Source organism: Castanea sativa, chromosome 8, assembly GCF_040712315.1.
Source record: "Castanea sativa cultivar Marrone di Chiusa Pesio chromosome 8, ASM4071231v1".
Lineage (NCBI taxonomy): Eukaryota > Viridiplantae > Streptophyta > Magnoliopsida > Fagales > Fagaceae > Castanea > Castanea sativa.
The window spans coordinates 20349890-20373021 of record NC_134020.1 but is presented as its reverse complement, the minus strand read 5'-3'; the positions used below and the strand labels follow the sequence as shown (position 1 = coordinate 20373021).

At 38.9% G+C, this 23132-nt stretch overlaps 3 protein-coding genes across 3 annotated transcripts; 1 reads left to right on the top strand and 2 right to left on the bottom strand.

Moving 5' to 3' along the window:
• Positions 1-7127: 7127 nt before the first annotated feature.
• Positions 7128-7715, bottom strand: LOC142605982 (uncharacterized). Its single transcript, XM_075777408.1, has one exon. The coding sequence runs from the start codon at positions 7713-7715 to the stop codon at positions 7128-7130; it is 588 nt and encodes a 195-aa protein (XP_075633523.1).
• A 298-nt stretch (positions 7716-8013) lies between these two features.
• On the bottom strand, positions 8014-8784 carry LOC142605981 (uncharacterized). The gene has a single exon (XM_075777407.1). It carries the CDS (start codon positions 8782-8784, stop codon positions 8014-8016), a length of 771 nt encoding a protein of 256 aa, XP_075633522.1.
• Positions 8785-12471: 3687 nt separating this feature from the next.
• LOC142608467 (inositol 3-kinase) lies at positions 12472-15662 on the top strand. The gene is made up of 2 exons (XM_075780246.1): positions 12472-13715; positions 14946-15662. Exons 1-2 carry the CDS (start codon positions 12840-12842, stop codon positions 15234-15236), a joined length of 1167 nt encoding a protein of 388 aa, XP_075636361.1. The 5' UTR covers positions 12472-12839; the 3' UTR covers positions 15237-15662.
• The last annotated feature ends 7470 nt before the right edge of the window (positions 15663-23132 follow it).

Here is a 23132-nt window from a genome sequence, read left to right as displayed (position 1 = left end):
GAAGGTAGTAGAAGAAGTTGCTTAGCTGTGGATCTGTTGTTCAAGTCACTTCCTCATCAATGCAGCTGATAAAGCTGTTGCCAGTCATTTAATGCAGAGGTGGTAGGTGAAACTTTATAAGGGACTTCCCAAAAATATCTTGTTTCTCCCCTGAGACGCCTCTCTCACCTCTTATACTTCTAGAAGACGTTCTGTCTCTTCCCATCTTCTCCTTGGGCAACCTCATTCCTCGGGTTATAAATGCTTCTATATGAGGAACAACTAAAGGCTACAGTTGTGCTATCCTTCCTCGGTCCTCAGGTACCCATAATAGCCCCCTAAAACCCTACTATTGCCTCTGAGGTAAATTGTAAAGTTTTAGTAGTACATGCTAAATGCTTTCCCACGTGATAATGTCTCTTCACCTATTTTCCTGACGCTTTGGTATCCATGATGCGTCATTTATTGTGTCAAGCAACTACTTGTCTACCCACGTTCTACGGTGAGATGGTGATCCCACGGTCCTTATTTACCCTAAATTATAAGCGGGAAATTTACTGCTCCTTTTTCACCTCTATATAAGGAAGGGTTGGAGATAACTTTGCCCCATTTATTCACTTTGCAATCTTTTTGTTGAAGCAGCAGTCCGAGGAGAGATTCTTCTATTTCTTGTAGGTGCGTTCGTATTCATTTATTTTTATATGTAGATTTTTTATTACCTACACCATAAACCTCCATGGGTAGATTTGCTAAGTTAGTAGATACTCCCGAAGGTATGGCTACCTTTAGGGCTCAATACAGGATCCCTAATGGTGTTAAACTCCAACATTTTGAGTTAAGCAAATGGCTGGTCTTGAACAGACCTCCCGGCTCAATAGTGATTCCGATGATTGCCTTCATAGAAGGCGGGATGAAAATTCTCATAGGTAGGGTTACTAGAGACTTCCTTATGAACTATAGGTTGACTCTCACACAATGCACCTCCAACATCTTTAGGGTCCTCAGTAGCGTAAATATGATAAACCGTAAGATGGAGACCAATCTCACATGGCATGATGTGAGCTAGGTATACAACTGCCAAAAAGGGAAGGAGACCAACTACTATATCAAATGTAGGAACCCAACCGTTAGGTTAATTTCATGTATACCTGAATCAAATAAAGGTATGGACGAGGATTTCCTCATCGTCTCGGGAGACTGGCATAATGGATTGCACTGTCCCACCCAAGAGGGGGAACCAAGTAGGGTTCCCAAAGACATTAGACATGCGTAGGATTTTCTTATTTATATAAAGAAAATTTTTATAAGGATTTTTCCCTAATATATGATTTATGTTGTATCTTTATTGGCAGATGAACATCATACCGACCCGAACAAGAACTTTGTGAATTTGCTTGAGTTGAACTGAATCCTCAAGTCAGAGATTTTTCTTCACAAGGACAGTCAACTTCGGGCGGTGCACGTGATCTTTGGGTTCAACCCCATCTCCAAGCGTTTCCAAAGCCCCAAATACGTAATCAAAGCCAAGGACCCTAGGCTAGCTTTAATTGATATAGTAGTTCTTGGCTTTCAAATAATAGAGTCTCCTTCATCCAAAACTAAAGACGCCCAACTTCCAACCCCACTTGTAACCAAACCACTTTATTCCCAAGAGCAGTCTATACCTTTGAACGACAAAGTCCGGGAGCGCACTCCGGAACCCACTCAAGAAGTAGCAGATAAAGACTTCAAGGTCTTTTACTAACAAGAGGATCCCGAAGATCTTCCCAGCCCCTCCTATGGCCGTCTACTACCTGCCTAGATTAGCACCAACCAAGAAGTAGCCAACATCCCTGAAGGAATGGTGCTAAAAGAGAAGACCCCAGACCTGCTGGCTTTGCTCACAGCCCATGCTGGGGGCACTTCCCCAGCAGTCCCAATGGTGCCCTGACCACCTACTCTTGCTCCCACCTGGTGACGCTGCTAATAAGAAACAAAAAAGAGGCCAAGGGGGCAAGGGGTCTGAGGGTGCTGAGGAGGGGGAGATCACATGCCTATCACAGCAGCCCCCAACAAAAGAGCCCCAAATGACAAGGGCTCAACAGAAAAAGAGCGCCTCTTCGGGGGCCCTTAAAAGTTCTAAGGGGGGACAACCTCCAAAGGCCTCCCCCTAGAAGCCCACATTCATGCTGAGCTCGGGGAACCCAGTCATGAGCGACGCTACCTTAAGGGACACCCAGCAAGGCAGGTCGGGAATTTTCTTTGAATGCCTTGAGAAGACCCTTCTCCATCCTGAAGACATGTATAAACTTCAATCCTTATGGAAGAGGGAGGTCTTCTTGTCCCTTAAGAGGGACCTTACCAAGGTACACACTTAATTTCTTGCTTTGGTAAACTTATGTCCCACTTGTCCATGTACTCACACTTGACAATTTTTCAGTCGGTGCAAGCAGCCTTCGTGGCTAAAGAGTGGGTGGACTATGCCCTGGGCCAAGCTTGTGAAGCCAAGGGCAAAAAGGAAGGGCTGAGAAGGCCCAAGCTGAGTCTAAGCAGAAGCTTAAAGACACCTTGTTCCATTTAGCCGAGGTGGAGAAGTCTAAGAAAAATGCTGAGTCTGCCTTGGCCAGTTTTGAGAAGCAAGCTGCAGATTCTTCAACAGCTCTGAAAAAGGCCGAGACTCAATTGGCCTTGGCCATGGTAAAGGTCAAGTAGCAGCAAAAACAACTGGAGGCCAAAGACGCTGAAAAAGCCGTGGCTGAGCAAGTTGCCTATGATGCAAGCATGACCAAAACCGCCCAGAGTTTAACAGCACAGCTTAGGGACATTCCTCGGGCCTTCTGCCTTGAGGTTTGGGGTGAGGCCCTTAATGTAGCTGGAGTTAGTACTGAATCAGAGTTTCGCACTCCTGACAAGGTATACTATCTTCCAGTCTTGCGCTGGGCTCCTAGCTCGGCTCCCCCCTCAACAGATCCAGCCTCTGCCTCCACGACCCAGCCCACCTCTGCTTAAACTGCTCAGCCTGCTGTTGAAAATGAGCAAGATCTTCCACCCTTAGTTTATGTTATGGACGTGGAATCTGAAGAGATTGCTGAGGTCGAGCAACTGAAGAGGAAGAAGAAGAAGAAGAAGAAGAAGAAAGAGAAAGAGAAATAGAAAGAAGAAAAGGCTTTGGCGTAATTTAGTCTTAGATTAGGAATTAACTACCCATTTATGCTTGGGCCAAGTTTTAGCCAATGCCTTTATCTTTCTCTGATTGTAATTGAACTATTGAACTTCAATGAATATATCCAATTTTTACTTTGCATTTTTTATTTATCTAAGTACAATTTGTCTTAGTATAATTGTTGTTCTTTTCATTCTAAATGTTATCTAAAACATGCCGACCTGAGTTTAACTTAATTTATTCTAAACATTATTCCATTCAATCACAAATGAATCTTGAAAAAGTTGTTGGATTGATATTTGAAGTTAATTCATAATAGTGTTCTAACACTTAGTCAAATTTTCAAATAAAATTTACCTTATCTTGGACTTAGGATGCTCAAGGACCATTATGCCCAAAACTTGTGATCCAAGGAGGTAAGCAAAACTATAACTTCATTTAACACTCAGAAACTTTTGCACAAAGGTTAATTTACCTAAGGTTTATGACCCAAAGAGCCGAACAAGACTAAGGTTTTGTTTAACACTTAGAAACTTTCACATAAATGTTAATTTACCCAAGGTTTATGACCCGAAGAGTCGAACAAGACCGAGGTTCTGTATAACACTTAAAAACTTTCACATGGAGGTTAATTTACCCAAGGTTTGTGACCCAATGAGTCGAACAAGACTGAGGTTCTGTTTAGCACTTAGAAACTTTCATATAGAGATTAATATGAATTAAGCCACAACTACAATAATACAGAAACAAACCAATAATGAATGAAAAGAACTTCATATTGTTAATAATAATAACGACACAAATTATTTACATTCCAAGGACGTGGAATAACATTCTCATCCAAATCCTCTAAGTAATAATTTGCAATCCCTGCCACTGATGTTATTCGGTACGGGGCCTTCCTAATTGGGGCCTAGCTTCCCCCAGGAGGGGTTCCTCATCATTCCCACAACTTTTATTTGAACTAAGTCTCCTGGGGCCAGTGGCTTCAATTTTACTCTCTTATCATACCCTTGCTTAAGTATTTGCTGTTAATGTGCCATCTTCACCATAGCTACTTCACTTCTTTCCTCAACCAACTCCAAGTTGGTTAACAGCAAACGATTATTCTCCTCAACACTGAACTGATCAGTTCTTAAGGTTGGGAACCCTGATTCAATAGGGATTACTGCCTTAGCTCCATAAGTCATTGAGAAAGGAGTTTCTCCGGTTGATCGTCGGGGTGTAGTATGATAAGTCTATAACACGTGGGGCAATTCTTCTACCCACCTTCCTTTGGCATTGTCTAACCTTTTTTTCAGCCCAGACACTATGGCCTTATTTGTAGCCTCGGCTTGCCATTCCCTTGTGGATAGGCAGGAGTACAATACCTATTCTTGATTCAAAACTCTCCGCAATACCTTCGAAAGGCCTTACTGTCAAATTGAAGCTTGTTGTCTGAGATCAATGTGTGTGGACCCCAACCTGGTGATAATGTTTCTCCAAATAAATCTCTTAGCATCCATGTCCCTGATGTTAAAAAGAGGTTCAGCTTCCACCCACTTAGTAAAATAATCTGTCCCGATGAAAAGCCATCTTCGGTTTCCTTTGGCTCGAGGGAATGGCCCCACAATGTCCAAACCCTATTCAGCAAACGGCCAATGACTGAAAAGTGGGTCTAAGGCCCATCCTAGTTGGTGAATGTTTGGAGCGTACCTCTGGCACTGATCACATTTCTTTACATAGTCTTGGGAAGTTTTCTGCATGCTCGGCCACCAGTATCCTCGAGTGAGGGCTTTGTGGGCCAAAGACCTTCCACCAGTATGACTCTCACAAATTTCCTCATGTAGTTCCTTTAACAAGGGCTCCACTGCCTCGGGATGCACGCACAGTAGATACGGTCCCAAATGGGAACGTTTATACAATTTCTACTCCTCGGATAACCAATAACGTGGGGCTTTCCTACGTATCTTTTTTGCTTTAACCCTGTCCTCAGGTAGCTGTCCTTGCTTCAAGAAAGTAACCAAGGGATCCATCCAACTAGGCCCAACTTGGACACTACGCACCCCAACTAATGGCTTCTCTACAAGGCTAGGACTGGCCATGTCTTCGACAAGGACAACTCGAGGTAGATTTGCTCTTAAAGAGGTTGCCAGCATGGCCAAGGAGTCTACATGGGAGTTCTATCCCCTCGGGATTTGCTTTAAAGTGAAGCTCTTGAAACGGGTTTAAACTTATCTAACTTTAACGAGGTATCCCTGCATACGTTCATCTTTGGCTTTAAACTCACCATTGACTTGTCCTACAACCAGTCATGAATTTGAATATACCTCTATAACTTCTCCCCCTAACTTGTTAACTATTGCCATTCTAGCTAGCAGAGCTTCATACTTGGCTTTATTATTTGTAGCCAGAAAACCCAAACGTAGTGACGTCTCTATCACTAGCTTCTCAGGTGTTATCAAAGGTTGAGATCATTATAACCTCTACTTTCCCATTCCCATCCTCGGCCATATTCTCTATAAATTTTGCCACAAAATTTGCCAAGACTTGTCCTTTTATGGCAGTACGAGGCATATACCTAATCTCATAGACTCCCAGCATGGTTCCCCATTTAGCTATCATGCCCGTGTAATTTGATTTTCGTAAGAGTGCTTGCAAGGGGAGTTGGGTGAGTACCATCACAATATGTGCTTGAAAATAGTGTGGGAGCCTCCTCATGGCATGTACAATGGCTAACACCGCCTTTCCAAGGGTAGATAGTGTGTCTCAACTTCTTGTAGAGATTTACTAACATAGTAGACGGGCCTTTGTACTCCATTCCCATTCCTAACCAGAACTAGACTAACTACATAATCCGTAACTGCTAGTTATGCATATAACACCTCTTCCTTCTCAGGCCTAGAGAGGATAGAGGGTGTGACAAATACCGTTTAAGCTCCTCAAAGGCCAACACACACTCCTCGGTCCATTGAAAGTCCTTCCACTTATAAAGAAGCTGGAAAAATGGACAACACCTGTCTGCTGACCGAGAAATAAACCTATTCAGGGCTATTGTCATTCTTGTCAATTTCTGTACCTCCTTAAGGCTTCAAGGAGGGTGCAAATTACTAATGGCCTTAATCTGATCAAGATTGACTTCAATTCCTCAATGCATGATCATATAGCCTAGGAACTTTCCCAAGCCAACCCCGAAAGAACACTTTGATGCATTTAAGCGCAATCTATGTTCTCGTAACATTGGAAACACCTCCCCTAGGTCTGCCTAATGTTCCTTAACCTGCTTGCTTTTCACCACCATGTCATCAATATATGCCTCCACATTTCTCCCAATCTGTGACTCAAACATGTGTGTCACCATTCTTTGATATGTGAATCCTGCATTCTTAAGGCCAAAGGGTATTACCTAGTAGTGATAATTACCAGTGGGAGTTCGGAAAGTTGTCTTCTCCCGGTCACGTAGTGCTAAATGGATCTGATGGTACCCTTAGAAAGCATCCAAGAAGCTCATCCGAGGATGTCCAACTGTTGTATCCACCAGCTGATCAATCCTAAGAATAGGAAAAGGATCCTTTGGACAAACTTTATTCAGATCTGTGAAGTCCACACACACCCGCCATTTTCCGTTCTTCTTCTTTACTACCATAGTATTGGCCAGCCACTCAGGGTAGCAGATTTCCTTAATTGCTCCAACTTGTTTGAGCTTGTTTACCTCCACCCTTACTGCCTCTGCATGCTCTTTAGACAAATGTCGTGGTGGTTGTTTTTGTGGTAACGCACTTGAACTTACATTCAATTGGTGACAAATAAACTCGGGATCAATCTCGGGAACGTCATAAGTACTCCAAGCAAAAACGTCAATATTATCTTCCAAAAACTTCACCAACGTTGCTTTCTCCAAGGGTGGCAACTGTGAGCCCACTTGAAAATATTTCTCCTCATCTTGACCAATCAAAATCATTTCCAACTCTTCAGACAATATTTCCTACGACTCGGTCTCTAATCTAACTTCAGGACCCTTTAATTGCTATGGGATTCGTTCCTCTTCCACCACAGCTTGATCCACGGGAGGTCGGGTGATGACCGCCACTAGACATTGCCTAGCCATGGCCTGACTTCCCACTAATTCTCCTACTCTTCCCTGGGTGGGATATTTGACCTTGAGATGCAAGGTTGAGGACACTGCCCCTATAACATGCAACCATGGTCTGGCAATGATAGCCATGTAAAGAGAGTAGGCTTTAACCACGATAAAATTAACTTGCACCTCCTCATCCCCAACCTGCATAGGTAACCTTATCATTCTGTGACGAATTACCAATCTCCCATCAAATCCCACCAGCGGTGAATCATACTTCTCCAAGTCCTCGGGCATGAGTTTCAACCCCTTATACAGATCCGAGTACATACTTTCTACCCCACTTCCTTGGTCTACCAGGACCCTTTTTACATCATATCCCCCGATCCGAACAGTTACCACCAAGGCATTATCATGCGGCTGGAGTGTCCCCTCTTTATCCTCTTCTGAAAAACCTAAAGTGGGCACAGCCACCATTTTAGCCTTTTTGCGAGCCTGACTCCTGTCCTCCAAGTTGGGACCCGAAACCACAAACATAACCCCAGAACGGGTTTAAGCGTCATCCCTAGGTTTGACAAAAATGTCGTTAATGGTGCCTAAGGCTGGCCGAGGAGCTTCGTCCCTCTAATACCCAGTTTCCGGCTGCTCAAACTATCCAGTGGGTTGGTGCAAGAATTGTCTCAACTTTCCTGCCTTCACCAGTTGACCCAGGTGATCGCGTAGAGTTCTACAATCTTCAGTGGTGTGTCCTTTTTCCTTATGACAATGGCAATAAAGGCTCTAGTTTCTTTTGGATGGGTCCCCACCCATTTTATTGGGCCATTTGAAATACGGCTCATTTTTTTATCTTTTCCAATATCTGATAGATAGGCTCCTTAAATAACGAATTAATCACCTGAGCACCCGCAGACGATGTCTGGTTGGGGACATCTCTTCTAGGTTGGTTATTATAATATCCTCCTCCCCGAGAATCCCTCTTTTCAAGAAGAGCCTTCGCATTGCCCTTTCCCTGGGTCTGATTTTCCTCTACTCGTTTATACTTATCAATACGATCCATAAGCTGACGCATACTATGGCTAGGCTTCATTGTTAGTGACTTTCTCAATTCATGCTCCGTCAAAAGCCATACCTTAAAAATTCTCACTGCCACATCCTCGAAATCCCCATCTATTTCATTGTACATTTCCCAATACCTGTCTAAATAGGTGTTGAGAGTCTCCCTTTCCCTCATCACCATAGACAGCAAAGAGCCTAAAGGCTTGGGGACCCTACTGCACATCACAAATCTAGCACCAAATACCCTTGTCAATTCCCTAAAGGACCATATTGATCCTTCTTGCAAAGCATCAAACCATCGCATAGCCATAAGCCCAAGGCTAGAGGGGAATACCTCGCACATAAGGGCTTCATTGCCAATGTGAACTGCCATCTTTTGGCTGAAGTGACTTACATGCTCTACGGGATTAGTGCTTCCATTGTAGAGACTGAACGTTGGTTGTGAAAACCAGTAGGGAAGCCTGGCCTTGTTAATTCTCCTAACAAAGGGCGACTTTGAGATTTGGGCAAGTGTCATTTCCCATGCCATGATGAGATGACCCTTGCCCATGCTTGAACTAGCCTTTTTCTAGTTTATCCTGGTGTGAAGATGCTGAAAAGGACTTACTGGGTGGGATTGTAGACCTATGGCGATATGAACGATCCTTACTCTCCTCTGGTCCGTCACTTGGTGAGGATGATGGACTCTTTCTATCACGTTCCTTTCGCTGTAGTTTCTTGCCTAAGTGATCTATCTCAAGTTTCAGTTTTCGCATTTCCTGTTCATGCAAAACATGGCTCCCTGTCCTTGAATAACTACTTTCAATATGCTCGGTATGGTATGACTCTACCATAACACTTGGTGTATGATGTCTGTCCCTCCTTTGCTCCAGGTTAACAAATTGATTTTCCCTCTGTGAACCAATAGATTCTTCTCTATTCTGTTCCAGGTTGGCCATGGCTAATTAGAAAAAACCCTAAAACAAGACCTTATTTCCCACAAACGGTGCCAATTGTAAGAAAACAATATCTGGCGACCCAAGCCCACTTAGAATAGTGAAATTGGTATTACCTGACTAGGCCCAAACTAATAGATATTTGTAAAGAGAATAGGATGAAACAAGTTGGGCTTCACCAAAGGATACAAAAAAAGAAGGAATAAGCGAAAGTCAAAGACTAAGCATATTGATAGTTCTTTACAAGCTTGCTCGAGGACAATACTCTTGTACAAATGTATACACCGTTCTCTCTCTTTCTCTCAGTCATTGTTCTAGCTCTAATTTTTTTTCCCATGATTTTTTCGGATCCCTCTTCCTTGGTAGTTATTTTCCTTTATATACTCTTAAGCTCCTTGCACCCTAGCCCTCCACCTACAATCCTCTAAACTCTCATTAGGACACTTGTCCCATTAGACTTCTGGTGAAGGTGGTAGAAGGAGCGGCTTAGCTGTGGATCTACTATTCAGGTCACTTCCTCATCAATGCAGCTGATAAAGCTGTTGCAGGTCATTTAATGCGGAGGTGGTAAGTGAAACTTTATAGGGGACTTCCCAAAAATATCTTGTTTCCCCCCTAAGGCACCTCTCTCACCTCTTATACTTCCAGAAGACATTCTGTCTCTTCCCATCTTCTCCTCGGGCAACCTCATTTCTCGGGTTATAAATGCTTCTATATGAGGAACGACTGAATGCTACAGTTGTGTTATCCTTCCTTGGTCCTCGGGTATCCACAACAAATAATTTATTTAAGATATTCATCTTTTTACTAGGACATCAAATACTCAGGAGAGTGAAGAGAGAAAGAAAAAATGGAGAGAGAGAAATGAATCAGGATCTTCTCGAGTTCTTAGGTCAATTCCATCATAAAATTCTTAAAATTTTATCCATTCATTTTGAAATCAATAGATTGGATTTCACCACATCATTAATTAGTTAAATAAATACCAAAATGGTGATTGTTAGCATTTTTCTAAAAGTTGATGATGTAGTAAAAGTTTAATTCACTTAATTTAAAATGAATTGATATGATTTCAAGAACTATATAATGAAGTTAATCTAAGAACTCAAGATCTTATTCCAAGAGACCAAGAGCCTGAACAATCTTTGCATTTTTTTTAAAGAGAGAATAGGTGTCTTCCTCCTTATGCATTTAAATCCATACTTCTCTTTTATTTTTCCCTTTTTTCACACCTATCATTTATCAAGAGGAGTTAATCAAAATGAAGTGATTAAACATTGTAGAATGGTTGACTAAGAAGAGGAAAAAAAATATAGAATGATATACGGATGTTAAACAACCAGATTCTAACCTACATTCTTCAACACTTTGTCTATTCAATACTTGTATTCCCTACATATAATTTATTTTCATTTTGTATTAAAATTCAAAAAAAAAATCATTTTGAGTGATAACTAATAATTTCCCTTCTTATATTTTATATGTTACATTTACTGATTTTTAAGTAATAAAACCTTTTTAATTTTAATCATTCCTATATATATATACCCAGTCATATTTGTCCTTTTCTTTCAATATATTTTTTTAATTATATTCCATACACATACTTGGGGTTGTTCAACGACTCCAACCCACCCAAGAAATACTACCAGATTTCAGTCGACTGCCGCCCATCCTGACTACTCTAGTGGTCAGCGGTGAGTCTCTTCCTCTAGAAACTGATGCTTATGGGTCTCCTGCAAAACTTGAAAAACCTGAACCAATTGACTAGTATAAGGATTTTCTAGTGAAATTTTCTAGATCCAACAAGATCTCACCGGATCTAATGAGATTTCCATTGGTTCTAGCAAAATCTCACCGATTTTCCACAGTTATCTCTCCCAAAATTTTCTTTGTTTTTAAAATCTACAACTTTGACCAAACCAATCCTTACCCATTGAAGGCCTTATCCAATCAACCCCTTTAATCGATGATGGGTTAAGATATGCTTCGTCTGATCAACTCGAATCAGGTGTGGGTTGAGTCCAAATTCGATTTTATTTGACCCATGGATAGCCATACACATACTACATTCATGCATATAAAATTTTTTATATTTATTTTTAGAATCCTTTTTTTTTTTAGGAACTGGTGAGAGCATTAGCATTGGTGGTACCAAATTGCCAAATTGCAACAACCAAATAACAAAAATGGAGTTGTGTTATTGGAGCTAAATGAAAATTTTTTTGCTCTTGATTTCTTTTTTCAGTTTCCCATTGCACTCCACTCTTTAGTCTTCACTTCAATCTCACCCTCTCCCCTTTAGATTTTATTCTCTCTTCCTCTACTCTCACCAACCCAAGCCCTATACTTCCATCTCCCTTGCCCAATTGCCGACCCGTCTTTCTTCCTCCACTCACTGCCGCCCCAAGACCCAAGCCGACACATCTCTGCCTCCATCGCCGACCCATCTCTCTCCATCGGTTTCTCTCCAATTTGATTTGCCACTTTTGTCACCAACTGAGGGTCGACTCGGTGGGTATAGATCAAGTAACTTGGTGAGTGAACTTGTTGCTTCTATGCGGAAGATGAAATTGGGTGGTTGTGGCGGTTTGGGGAATCAAGTGGGGTCACTATCACCATCTGGGTTCAAGTCGCCCCGTGTGTCAATTGTCCGACTCAGGTTTTGTAACATGCCAACGATGGAAAGGGTGGAGTTTGGGAGGGGCTTACAAGCCCAGATGTATTTTAAACTCAGTAAGGAGAACTCACTCCAATGAGTTGACTCGACTGTGTCTGGTCGTGATTTTAGTTGGGTGTCCGAGTTGGTTTAGTGAATTGACTCACTGAGTCATTTCCGTCTTAAGTATATATATCTTTTTAAGGTTTAAGAAATCAGAGGCCTTTGATTCTTCTGACTATATAAATATTATGTTGATAGGAAGAGAGATTCAATGGTTAGGTGTTGTAATTATGGGTGGTGGTGGTGCAGTAGTTTCCATGGCTAAGGTGGTGGTTGTGCTTATGGCTGTTTTTATTGTAGTGGATATATTATTTTATTGTGTGTTATTTATGTTGTTTTAATATGATGAATAATATAATAAAACTATTAGCGTTAAATATTTTGTAAAATAAAGAGATAAAAAAAAAAAAAAAAAGTTAATTCTTAGATAGTCAAAAATAAAATTTGTGGTTCCATGTAGAGTTAATTATTGAGTATTTTTAAAATATCATAAATGCGTACTATTACCGAGACTCGAATCATTTTCCTCCATGTAGATGCCCGAGCTCCGACAAAGAATCCATTCATTTATTTGTTAGCATTTCCCATCAATTGACACTTGACGATCAGTTCCAAGGTTCGCAAGCCAACGCAAAAAAATAAAATTTTGATTCTTCTTCCTCACTACATAACAATAAAAAGACTGATTCTTTGAAAAAAAAAAAAAAATGTCGCCGTCGCTGACCATATAAAATGCCACCCAAACAAAACCCCTCCATGGCGCGCGTCCTCTCTTCCGTGTATACGCGACACATAACTCATTCCCCCAAACACTCCGTTACATTTTCTCTCTCCACAGTCTTTTTCTGTATTTTCATGGTCGCTCTCTAAAACCCATGATCCTAGAACTCACTTTTCACAAATCGCACAAACAAACTTAGCTCAATTTCTAGCTCCCGAATTTTATAAATGGTGAGAGACCAAAAGACTTCACCGCAACGCCTTGGTGGGCTAGTCGTGGGAAATTACTGCCACGACGTTCTTATCCGAGACGGCGTCGTTGTGGGCGAGACTCTCGGTGGCGCCGTCGCCTTCATCTCTGCCGTGCTCGATGGGATTTCGATTCCGTATAATTTGGTCTCTAAAGTTGGACCAGACTTCGCCTATACGACATGTCGTAGCCCAATCGTGATACCCACGTCGAGAACGACTCTCTTCCACGCGCATTTCGATTCCGACATCGACGGGAACGGGAACGGGAACGGGAACGGGAACGGTGACCGGGTACTAAAACGGGTCACCGTCTGCGACCCGATCCGGGCATCGGATCTTGATACGGAATCCAAATTCGGTTTCGGAATGGCGGTCGGTGTCGGCGGCGAGATAAAACCCGAAACGCTGGAGCGAATGGTGGACATTTGTGATTTAGTTTTGGTGGATATCCAGGCTTTGATCCGAGAATTCGATGAAGATGGGACTGTGAAGCTCGTGGGGTTGAAGGAGAGTGGGTTTTTCCACTTGTTGCCGAGACTTGGGTTCTTGAAGGCTTCGGAAGAAGAGGCTGTGTATATGGATGTGGAGGAGGTGAGGAAAATGTGTTGTGTGGTGGTGACGCATGGGAAAGAAGGGTGCAACGTGTATTGGAAAGATGGGGAATTGGAAATCAAGCCTTTTGAAGCTAATCAGGTTGATCCCACAGGTGCTGGGGATAGTTTCTTAGGAGGGTTTGTGGCTGGCTTGGTTCAAGGCTTGCCTGTGCCTGATGCTGCTTTGGTTGGCAACTTGTTTGGGTCTCTCACTGTTGCTCAAATTGGATTGCCCAAGTTTGATTCCAGATTGTTGCAGGTTTGTTTCTCAATAATCCTTCTTTTTGTTACTGGGTGTATTTTTTTTTAATTCGAGTTGAGCTACAAGTCTGTTCACTTTTTGGGTGTATTTGTGTATTGGAGGTTTTTGATAAAAGAGAGAATAGGAAGTTACAGAATTTGAGAACATAATAAGTTAAAAGGGTGTATTTGGTAGTTGTTGCTTGTTAAACCTTTTGGGCCTGTGGAAAATGGAAATGCATGGAACTTAAACTTAGGAATGCAATTGAATTCTCTGTAACCACCTGTATTGTGACTCAATTTTTAGTCTATTAGGTTCTGGACATGAGAGGGGTCTTTGAAGTGAAGTGGGCCACTTTATTGAGAAATGGTGGCTTGGGAGTGACTAGAAGAAGCTAAATGTTGGTTTTGGTTGTTGAGAGAGAATTAAAAAATTTATTTTCCTTTTGCAAGAGCTAGACCATGACAAACGTTGATAGATGGGAGTTGGTTTCAGATGTTTGTGATGTGGTAACATGATAGAATGGATGCACTTTTCTTTTGTTTCTTTTCTATTTTGGTTGATTACTATGACTGAGATTGGTGCTTTAGTAGGGAAATAACAATAATTGCTTGTTAACATAGATTGACTGTTGGAACAAACTTACCATATCTGACTTTGAACTTTTATAGAGGGTAGATATGATAAACTTATGTCTCATTGGGCATAAAATTTTTCACTATTGAGTAGATATTCATTTCACTATATATTTTTGTCATGCAGTTGCATGTTTTGAGTTTGCACCTTTCATAGAACTGAATTGATCAGGTAGCAATGTTCTGATCACATTATTTCTATCAGATTTTTGCGGTAGTTACATTTTTAAGCACCTCAGAAAACTTTTTTTAAAGAATCAATGACAGAAATAAAATGATTTGGTTTCGATTGGATCCTGCAAGTTCCCAATATCTTTGGTAATTTTACACATTGGAATTTGATTTATTGCATAATAGTAAACTGTGAAAGTAACTCTTTACCTAAATGAAATATACAAATAAATATATTAAAACAGTGATGAAGTTTCGAGAAGTCTCCAAGTAAAGGAACTGATTATTTAGTTTTAGTTACCCAAATTTTTTCTCATAGGTTCTTGTGTTTGTCATAACAGCAATACTTTCATTAACTTTTTCCTGGTGGCTTGAGAAAATGAGTGTGATTTCCTCCATAAACATGTCATGACACAAAATTGTTATTTCATTGTCCTTCCAGAGAGTTAAGGATGAGGTGCAGAGGAGGAAGATGCAGTTTACCAGCAGCCATGAAAGACAGGATGATGAGCTGAGGTTTGTGAAGCCAGCAGGGCATGAACAGTTCCATGCATCCCTTGATTCAGCCAAACTAATACCCACATGCATTTCTCAGGAATGTCAATGGGATCTTCCAAGCTCTCCTCCCAGAGCAGTGGAAAAGGCTATCCTCCCTCAGTATGCCGGGCAACCTAAACTAGTACTTAATTCTATTTACGAGGAAAAACTTCACGCAGTTGAGGATAAACCTTGACATTGAGCAGGCATCTCTGTACATCTCATTTTTCTATACCAGAGAATTGGGCTACCATAGAGATCTCTCTGCACAGGGTGTTTTTTGGTTGTTCAATCAGAAATTCTGGAATCACTCATTGGCAAATTAAAGCTGTAAATGCCTTTTTAAGCAAGAAAGGTTGTTAGTTTTGTGTTTGTCGGTGGGCTGCATTGGGTTGTGCCTGGACTGAGAATGTATCGGCCCCATAGGTACCCTGCGTCTGATCACTAATGTAGGTTTAACTGCCAAAGCGAATGTAAGAGATTGCTCGAACTTGTCGAGATCACAATCTAGGTATAGCTTTAGGTTCTGATCAGAATTCTGTTTTAATAAAATGGTGATCTTCACCGATCTCAATGTTTTACTCACATTCAAATACGAAGGACACATTGATATTCCAGTGTATTATGCCCATCTTCTTTTAGTTTCTGCCATATCTCTTTCTATGAACTCTTTCAGGTGACCCTAACTGGAATCACTACATGATCACACTATAATTTTCTTAGCAATGACCAAATAGAACCTTTAATTGAGATTCGTTTACTCTGTCATTAACCGATGCATAGAAGATAATGGAGCTATCACGTAGCTCTCTGTTTCCACTTTATTCTCTGGTTTAAAATTTTTAAATGCCTAGAGGCTCTCTGTTCCACTTCTTTGTTGGAAAAAGCTCCATAGAGAAATTATAAGGTTTTCATGGTGGACAAGTGAAGTGGTCTATCATTCTATGTAGCGTTTGGTATGGGAGAATTTACATTACTCCTAGCATCCAGATTCCTAAGAATGTGATTCTTAGGAATCACATTCCTGGGAATGTAGCTATTCTTATATTTGGTTTCATTGGGAGATTATTAAGAACGTGAGATGATAATGTTTAGCGTATTCTAAGGAATCTTAAATGAATTATTTATTTTTTCCATTCTATTCTTAGATTTGAATGTGAACTACCAAGTTCTTTAAAAAAAAAAAATTTCTTTCTCTAAATAAATAATGAAAAAAATACAATATAAACTATTAATTAGTCCTTTAAAAAAAAATATCTTCCTCTAAATAAATAATGAAAAACAAAATATAAACTATTAACAGTCTCCTTCAAACTTTTTTTTTCACATGTAAAATCTAAATAGAACTTTGTTAAAAAAATATATTAACAGAGTTGTTTATTCTATTTATGTTGTTTTGGCGGAAAAAGATAAAGACAAGAGAGAAGATATTGATAATTTGTTTTATATTTTATCTTAATTGCTTAAATGATAAGGAAAAATGGTTAAAATTGTCAATTTATAAAAAATAAAATTTCTTTTAAACTTGGGAATCTAGATTCTCACATATTTTAAAGGGAATCCACATTCCTATTGAGAGGGGTTTAAGGGGGGAATCTAGATTCCCCTGGCATCTGATTCCCTAGCGTAATTTGCAACCAAACATGGGAATCTTTAAACATTCCTAGGAATCCTAAAACATTACCTTGTACCAAACGCCACATAAAAGACTCTCGTCTATTTAAAATTGCTGGTTAAGAAAAAAAAATTAAAATAAGTAGGAGTCTTTTTGTGGAATGGTGGACAAATAATGTGGTCCACCATAAGGATTATATAACTTCTCGCATACAAAGGAGTTGTATTTGGCATAGATCATGATATGTTCATTTGAATATATTTATAAATCCTTACCATATTACTATTTATTAGTACTCTTTTTAAGAGAAGCCCTTATTTTTTTTTCTAAAAAAAAAACTTTGTAATTACTAATTATCACGGTTTAGGAAAAATGCGAGGCAGTTAATGGAAACTTTAGTCGACCAATTCAACACCTTTCTTTCTTTTCTAGCCTGGCTTTTAAGGGCACATGTAGAAACTAGAAACTAGAAAGTATAGAAATGAAAAGTAAAGTGAAGAATGTACATAGTAGAAAAAAAAAAAAAAAAGACCATTGCACACCCTTGATGTATCTCACTTGTTCAACCGTAAAATCAGAACTACTCTTGGAATTTTTAGTAGATAGCCAATAAAAATGCTCATTTTTATTGCAACTTCCTCTAGGAAGGCTAAGAGGCTCTACCTTCCCTCTTCCGTGATCATCCTCTTCACATTTATGTAGGTTAACTTTTGGTTGCAAAATTTAGTGTCCTTTTTTTTTTTTTGATGAACGAAAAATGGATAGGGAGACGACCAACGTGGCAATCCTCTCTAAGCATGACCATAGTAGCACTCTACCCGCTAGATCCGGAGCCCTGCTAGGGTGTAGAGGAACCGCGGTGAGCCATACCTTTTTAGCCCCACGCAAAATTTAGTGTCTTTTTCTTAACATTAGTATTCATTTAATTATGCAAGCTCCACATTGGTGTTCATTTTGTAGTCATCTCATTTTACAAATATTTTTTAATCTAAAATTAACAATAAAAGGTAATTTCACAACATGTGTAAAAATGTATTTTAGTTCCTTACTAACAATCAAAACAATACCTCTAGTGCAAAGAATAAACCACAAATTGCGAGATCAAGCCAGATCAAGTTTTAAAGGACATAATGTATTCTTGAAATTTAGGTTTAAATACATGAGTGATTAATTATGATTGATTCTTAAAGAAAATGTAATTACATGTCAAAATTTTATTGGTATATATTTAAAAACAACAATTCACCAAACTGTACAAGATAATTCTAATGGATAGTTGTTGTTTTAGATAACTGGTTAATTATTGCTTAACAATAGATGATTAATTAAAATCTAAAAGTCTTAATTATCCTTTAGCATAATTTGATCATAAATTGATTGAAAATAAGGTTAAAACTCGTAATTATCCCAAAACTTATAAATAAATAAATAAAGAGCAAAATCGGAATAAAATAAAATGTGGCCCTAGAGTTGGCACTTGTACTAGAAAATAAAGTATCGATTGGGAAACAATTTGCCCCACTTTTCGAGCTTTAATTTTCAACTTTTGTTCCAATTTTTTTGTTATGTACTTTTATTATCACTTTAAGGGATAAATCTTTCTCAAACAAAAAATTCTAAGGGATAAATATGAGTTAAAATAGTCTTCATAACTGATTTCTAATGAAAGACTAATGTTTTTAGCTCGCACTTCTATAAATAAAAGGGTGTTGATGCCTATTTTTGACAAAGGGCCCAATAGTAAAAGAAGCCCAACAGTAAAGAAGATGAGAAGAAAATGAAGGACAAAATGGTAAAGAAATAAGGAAACAAGCCCAGTGGGCTGAAGCGGCAAGATTGATAACCAGCAGACCCATGAAAATAACAAGACGTAAAAAAGAAATAAATGGGCTGAGGATGCCTAAGGAATGAAGTAGTAAGCTCATGAGAATAATAAAAGGTAAATAAGAAGTAAATGGGCTAGGGAAGCCCAAAGAATAAAGTGATAAACTCAATGGGCTAACATGGCAGGTGTTAAGGACATATTTTATGTAATTGGCTAATTCTTTGACAAAATACATTTTACTTGTAATTGGGTAGATCTAGTATGGGTTTAAGACTTCAAGAAACATGTTGTTCAAGTCAAGTGTTAAAGCCATGAAGATCTGATAAGGAAACAAGTGAAGAAGAGCTATTTATTAAAGCTCGACAGTAATCTCGATAGAAAGACTTCTATCGAGATTTAATGTTGAAGCTCGACACAAGTTGGTCCTGTCGAAACTTACGAAATTAGAATTTTCAAATCTGATTTTTGGCTCATGCTGAAATATTTGTATATGGTTTCTTTTCTCACAGCCCTAGACATATATAAGGTTTATTTTAAAGGTCGTCGCGCATGCAGAAAGTGCCCTAGTACATAACGAGGAGCTACTGCGTCTTTACGCCAAGGATTTTATAACCAAGGAGCTTCCTGATCTTTATTATTGATGAACTGAAGAATTTTGCAGCCAACAATCTCTTCAAGTTGCTAGAGTTAGTCACATATTAGGATCCGTGCATCATTGGTTAGACACGTATTAGGATTCGTGCATTGAACGGAAAAAATTGTCGCTACAATACAAGTCCAATTGGGTATTGGGGTAAGGGTTCAACTGTAGATTGGTATTTCGGGATAGGCCAAAGGGTTTGGTAAGATTCCTTATATTTATAACCGCTTGTGATTAATAATAGTGGATTCTTGGGAGTGGTAACCTTAAAATCACCTAATGAGATTTTGCCTCGGTGGTTTCCCCATTCGTAAACAAATCACCTGTATCAAATTTATTTTTCACTGCATTTAATTTAGTTGGTGATTTGTTTGTACTACCACGCCATTACATGTAATTTGATCTAATTAATTCACTTGGGTAATTAATTAATTTGCAGGAGGTCAATTCATTTTAACCCAACAACAGGAATAATGGCCAATAACCCATAAAGTAATAAGATGTAAAAATATAGTAAAAAGGCCAAAGAAGCCCAAGGAATTAAGCAACAAACCCATGAGAGTAAAAAGAGGTAAAGAATGAGCAAGTGGGCCAAAGAAGCCCAAGGAATTAAGTGGTAAACTAAATGGGCTAACATGGCAAGAATGATGGCCAACAAGCCCATAAAATTGATGAGAGGTAAAAATGTGATAAATGGGTCAAAGAAGCCCTAAGCAAAGAATTAATGGATCAATGAGTTGATACAGCAGGAACATTAGCCAGCAAGCCCACAAGATATTAAGAAGTATAGGAAAAACAAAACTGTAGTAAACATAATGAAGCAATATGACAGAATTAATGGCCAAAAGGCCCACGACCATGAAGAAAAGAGGCAAGACAAAGGCCTTCGCTTGGACAATACCCAGCCTAGGAAGGGATAAAAGGAAGAAAACATGAGCCCAAAAACCCATGCATCCTTCACGCCATAAAGGATAAACACAAACTAAAATGTACAATAGAACTAGACAATGCAAGAGCAGCAAAAATGGTGTGAAGGCCAGAAAGGAATAAACAAAGACGGAGTGGAGCGTGCATAATGGACCAGGGCACCACTTACTTGTACCCAACCAATACATGGGAAATGGGCCACAGGCCAAGGTATTTAGAGAGTGTGGTTTGGCGGTGGGGAGAAAACAAGTGTCTATTCTAGGTTTCCCACCTAATATTCTTTGGGGGAATGTTCTACTAGGACGACATTTCACCCAAAAGAGGTAAGTAAGGGCTGAGACTACTCGATACATGCCATAGAGGTAAGTGATGAGGGAGCTTAACTCTTATCCATTGAGGTAAAACAAAAATAGAGAAAAGTGAGAAACAAGACAAGTAATTTTTTTTTGGAAATGGAGAGTGGTGCAACTAACACACTCTTGGCAAAGGTAATGGCTAGACAGCCGGTAGATTAATGGGCAGTCCTGGAGAGATGCCCACAAAAAGCCAAAAACAGTTGAGAGACAAAAGAGGTAAATTCCATGATGGCAGATGGTATAAAAGGGGTAGCCATGAACAGTAAAGTAGGAGGCAAGAACGCAAGAGGTAGAAAAGAAAGAATAGAGGAAAAAGAAAACACGAAGAGGCAAAAGATAAGAAAGAAAGATTAAAAGAAAACTAGAGAGGGAAAATAAACCAGTAGGAAGAAAGGCATGCATCAATAGACCACATTTTCTCTCCCTCTTGACAGACTCGTTCTCTAAAGATTACAAATCGAAGCTCAAACCACTTAGGCCCGTTTTCCAGAGCAAGTAACTAATCTTGCATGAGCCTTTTGTTAAGGCTACCTGTGTTGGAGATTGGTTCCCTTCTTGTGTTCACTTCTGCTGAAATAAAGCTTAGCCCATAATTCAATAGACAAGTTGTTCTGTTGGTTGTGTTTACTGGATAATATTCCCACAGTTTGGCTAGAAGTCACTAAGTTATTTACGTTTTTTTTGTTGTAGTGTTATTTTCTACTTGCTGTATTATTCTGTCATAACTCTGTTAATTTCCTTCACGGTGTTAGTTTTATTTAATATGTTTTATTGTCATAAGTTATCCTGCTGTAGTATATTCCTGTTGTAACACTTTTAACAATTATTCCTAGCTATGACCACACCGAACATTCAGCCCACAACACTCATGTCAAAACGCGTCTACATTGGGAAAGCCTGACTTGTGCACAAGCTGGCCTGAAGTGCAGTCCCAACTCTCTTACATTAGACTAACAGGCCCTAGTAGAGTAGAAGGGGTTGAGGCTTAATAGCTCAAAAAGGCCCCCACAAAGGGTATACACAACGAAGTTTGTAGCATTTTTTATTTTATTTTTATATTTAGCATCTATAATTTGAATGGTTGCCATGAGTGACTATTTTCTCTCATCAATAAATAACAACATTCTCATTAATTAGGATAGTTCACTTTAAGTAAAATCATCCTCATAATTTTGATGATTTGATATTCTAATACAATACAACTTATCAACAATCTATTAGCTTTTTTTTTTTTTTAAGAAGAACCATCCTTAGGCCAATTAATTTAATTTATTTATGTTGATACTAGTCTCATCGCACGTGTCTTGCACGTGCAATGAGGCTTTTTTTTTTTTGAGTCTAGTGTCATAATTTTCCATTTATTTAAATTTTTAGATTATGACACAATCAAAAAAGAAAAAGCAAAAGATGCCTTAAAGCTCTCATTTAGAGAGATTAATTTGTTTAGAGTCTTCATATTGTTTTTAAAAGTGAATTGAGATTTTTTTAATCAAAATTTTGGATAAGTTTGTTTTGAAAATATGGATTAGTAGGAAAGTGTTCTATTTTGTAGGAGTTTTAAGTGGAGTTGGAGATATATTTTTACTAGGCTGTCCTTAAGTTTTGTTATTGCTTAACGTAGGGTTTAAAGATATTTTTGAATCACTTAAAAGTCCAGTTTAAAGAAGATAATCTTGTTATATATAGTATAGATAATTAATTTATATAGTTTTTCTCAACAAAAAAAAAAAATTATGTTATTGCATCGGGCATTAACTACTAGCTATAATTAAATTAGATATGTTCGATACTACAAGTTTGAATTGAATTTGATTTGTTTTTCATAAACATATCCAAGTGTTCAACTAATTTTTTTTAGAAGAAATTATCCAACTAAATTAGATATATTTGATTTTCTACTAATTCTTTAATTGATTGATTTATTTATTTATAAATTTCTAGTATCATCTATATTATTAATAACATGATTTTTTCGTTTGAGTTTCAACATTTTGCGTACGAAAATACCCTCACACAAATTCTTAAACTCTCTAAAATACTTTTATCTTTTAGCTAAATAATTTCAAATTAAAAAACACAAATAGGTTATGTAGGGTCAATGGGCCCAAGAACACGTATTGGGTTGGCCCAAGAGTATTTGTTAGGCTAAAGGCCCAATCCGAGGACACTGAATGGTCCGAGGATATAAGAATGTCAACCCACGAAGCAATACTAATAGGTAAAGAAGTGATATCTGATCAAGGATATCCAAAAAGGTGGTCCGAGGAAGAATATGTCATCGCCTATGTAAAGCCGAGGTAGGAGAAAGGTTGGTTAACGTTCACAGACAATATTTTAGAAGATCTTACATGTAAGGGTAAGCATAGTATATGTGGAAGATAAGAAGAGGGGCGGTGGAGTATTTAAGATAAAGTTGTTACCACCACCCCCGCATTGAATGCTCTGCAACTGCTTCTCTAGCCGCATTAATGGGGAAGTGATATCTGAGCATCAGAGTTCAGCCTTACAGCTGCCTCCAAAGACTTCAAGGGAGATAAATGGGACAAGTATCTAAATCAGTAACCTGATCCATGGGTGAAAGATAATATAAAAGGAAGAGGAAGACGTTTAGAAGAAGGAGGGAGAGAAAAACGAAGAGAAAACACTGTATACATCACCATCCTTAGTTGTAATCTATCTTTGAAAGAGTTAATACAAATCATCCTTAACTTGTGTCCGAGGATAAAATT

Bases quoted from the DNA above. Each gene is read 5' to 3' on its own strand.
- LOC142605981 (XM_075777407.1), bottom strand. From the start codon at position 8,784: ATGGGCAAGGGTCATCTCATCATGGCATGGGAAATGACACTTGCCCAA.
- LOC142608467 (XM_075780246.1), top strand. From the start codon at position 12,840: ATGGTGAGAGACCAAAAGACTTCACCGCAACGCCTTGGTGGGCTAGTC. The intron at 13,716-14,945 runs GTTTGTTTCTCA...TTGTCCTTCCAG, and splicing joins TTGATTCCAGATTGTTGCAG to AGAGTTAAGGATGAGGTGCA.
- LOC142605982 (XM_075777408.1), bottom strand. From the start codon at position 7,715: ATGTTTGTGGTTTCGGGTCCCAACTTGGAGGACAGGAGTCAGGCTCGC.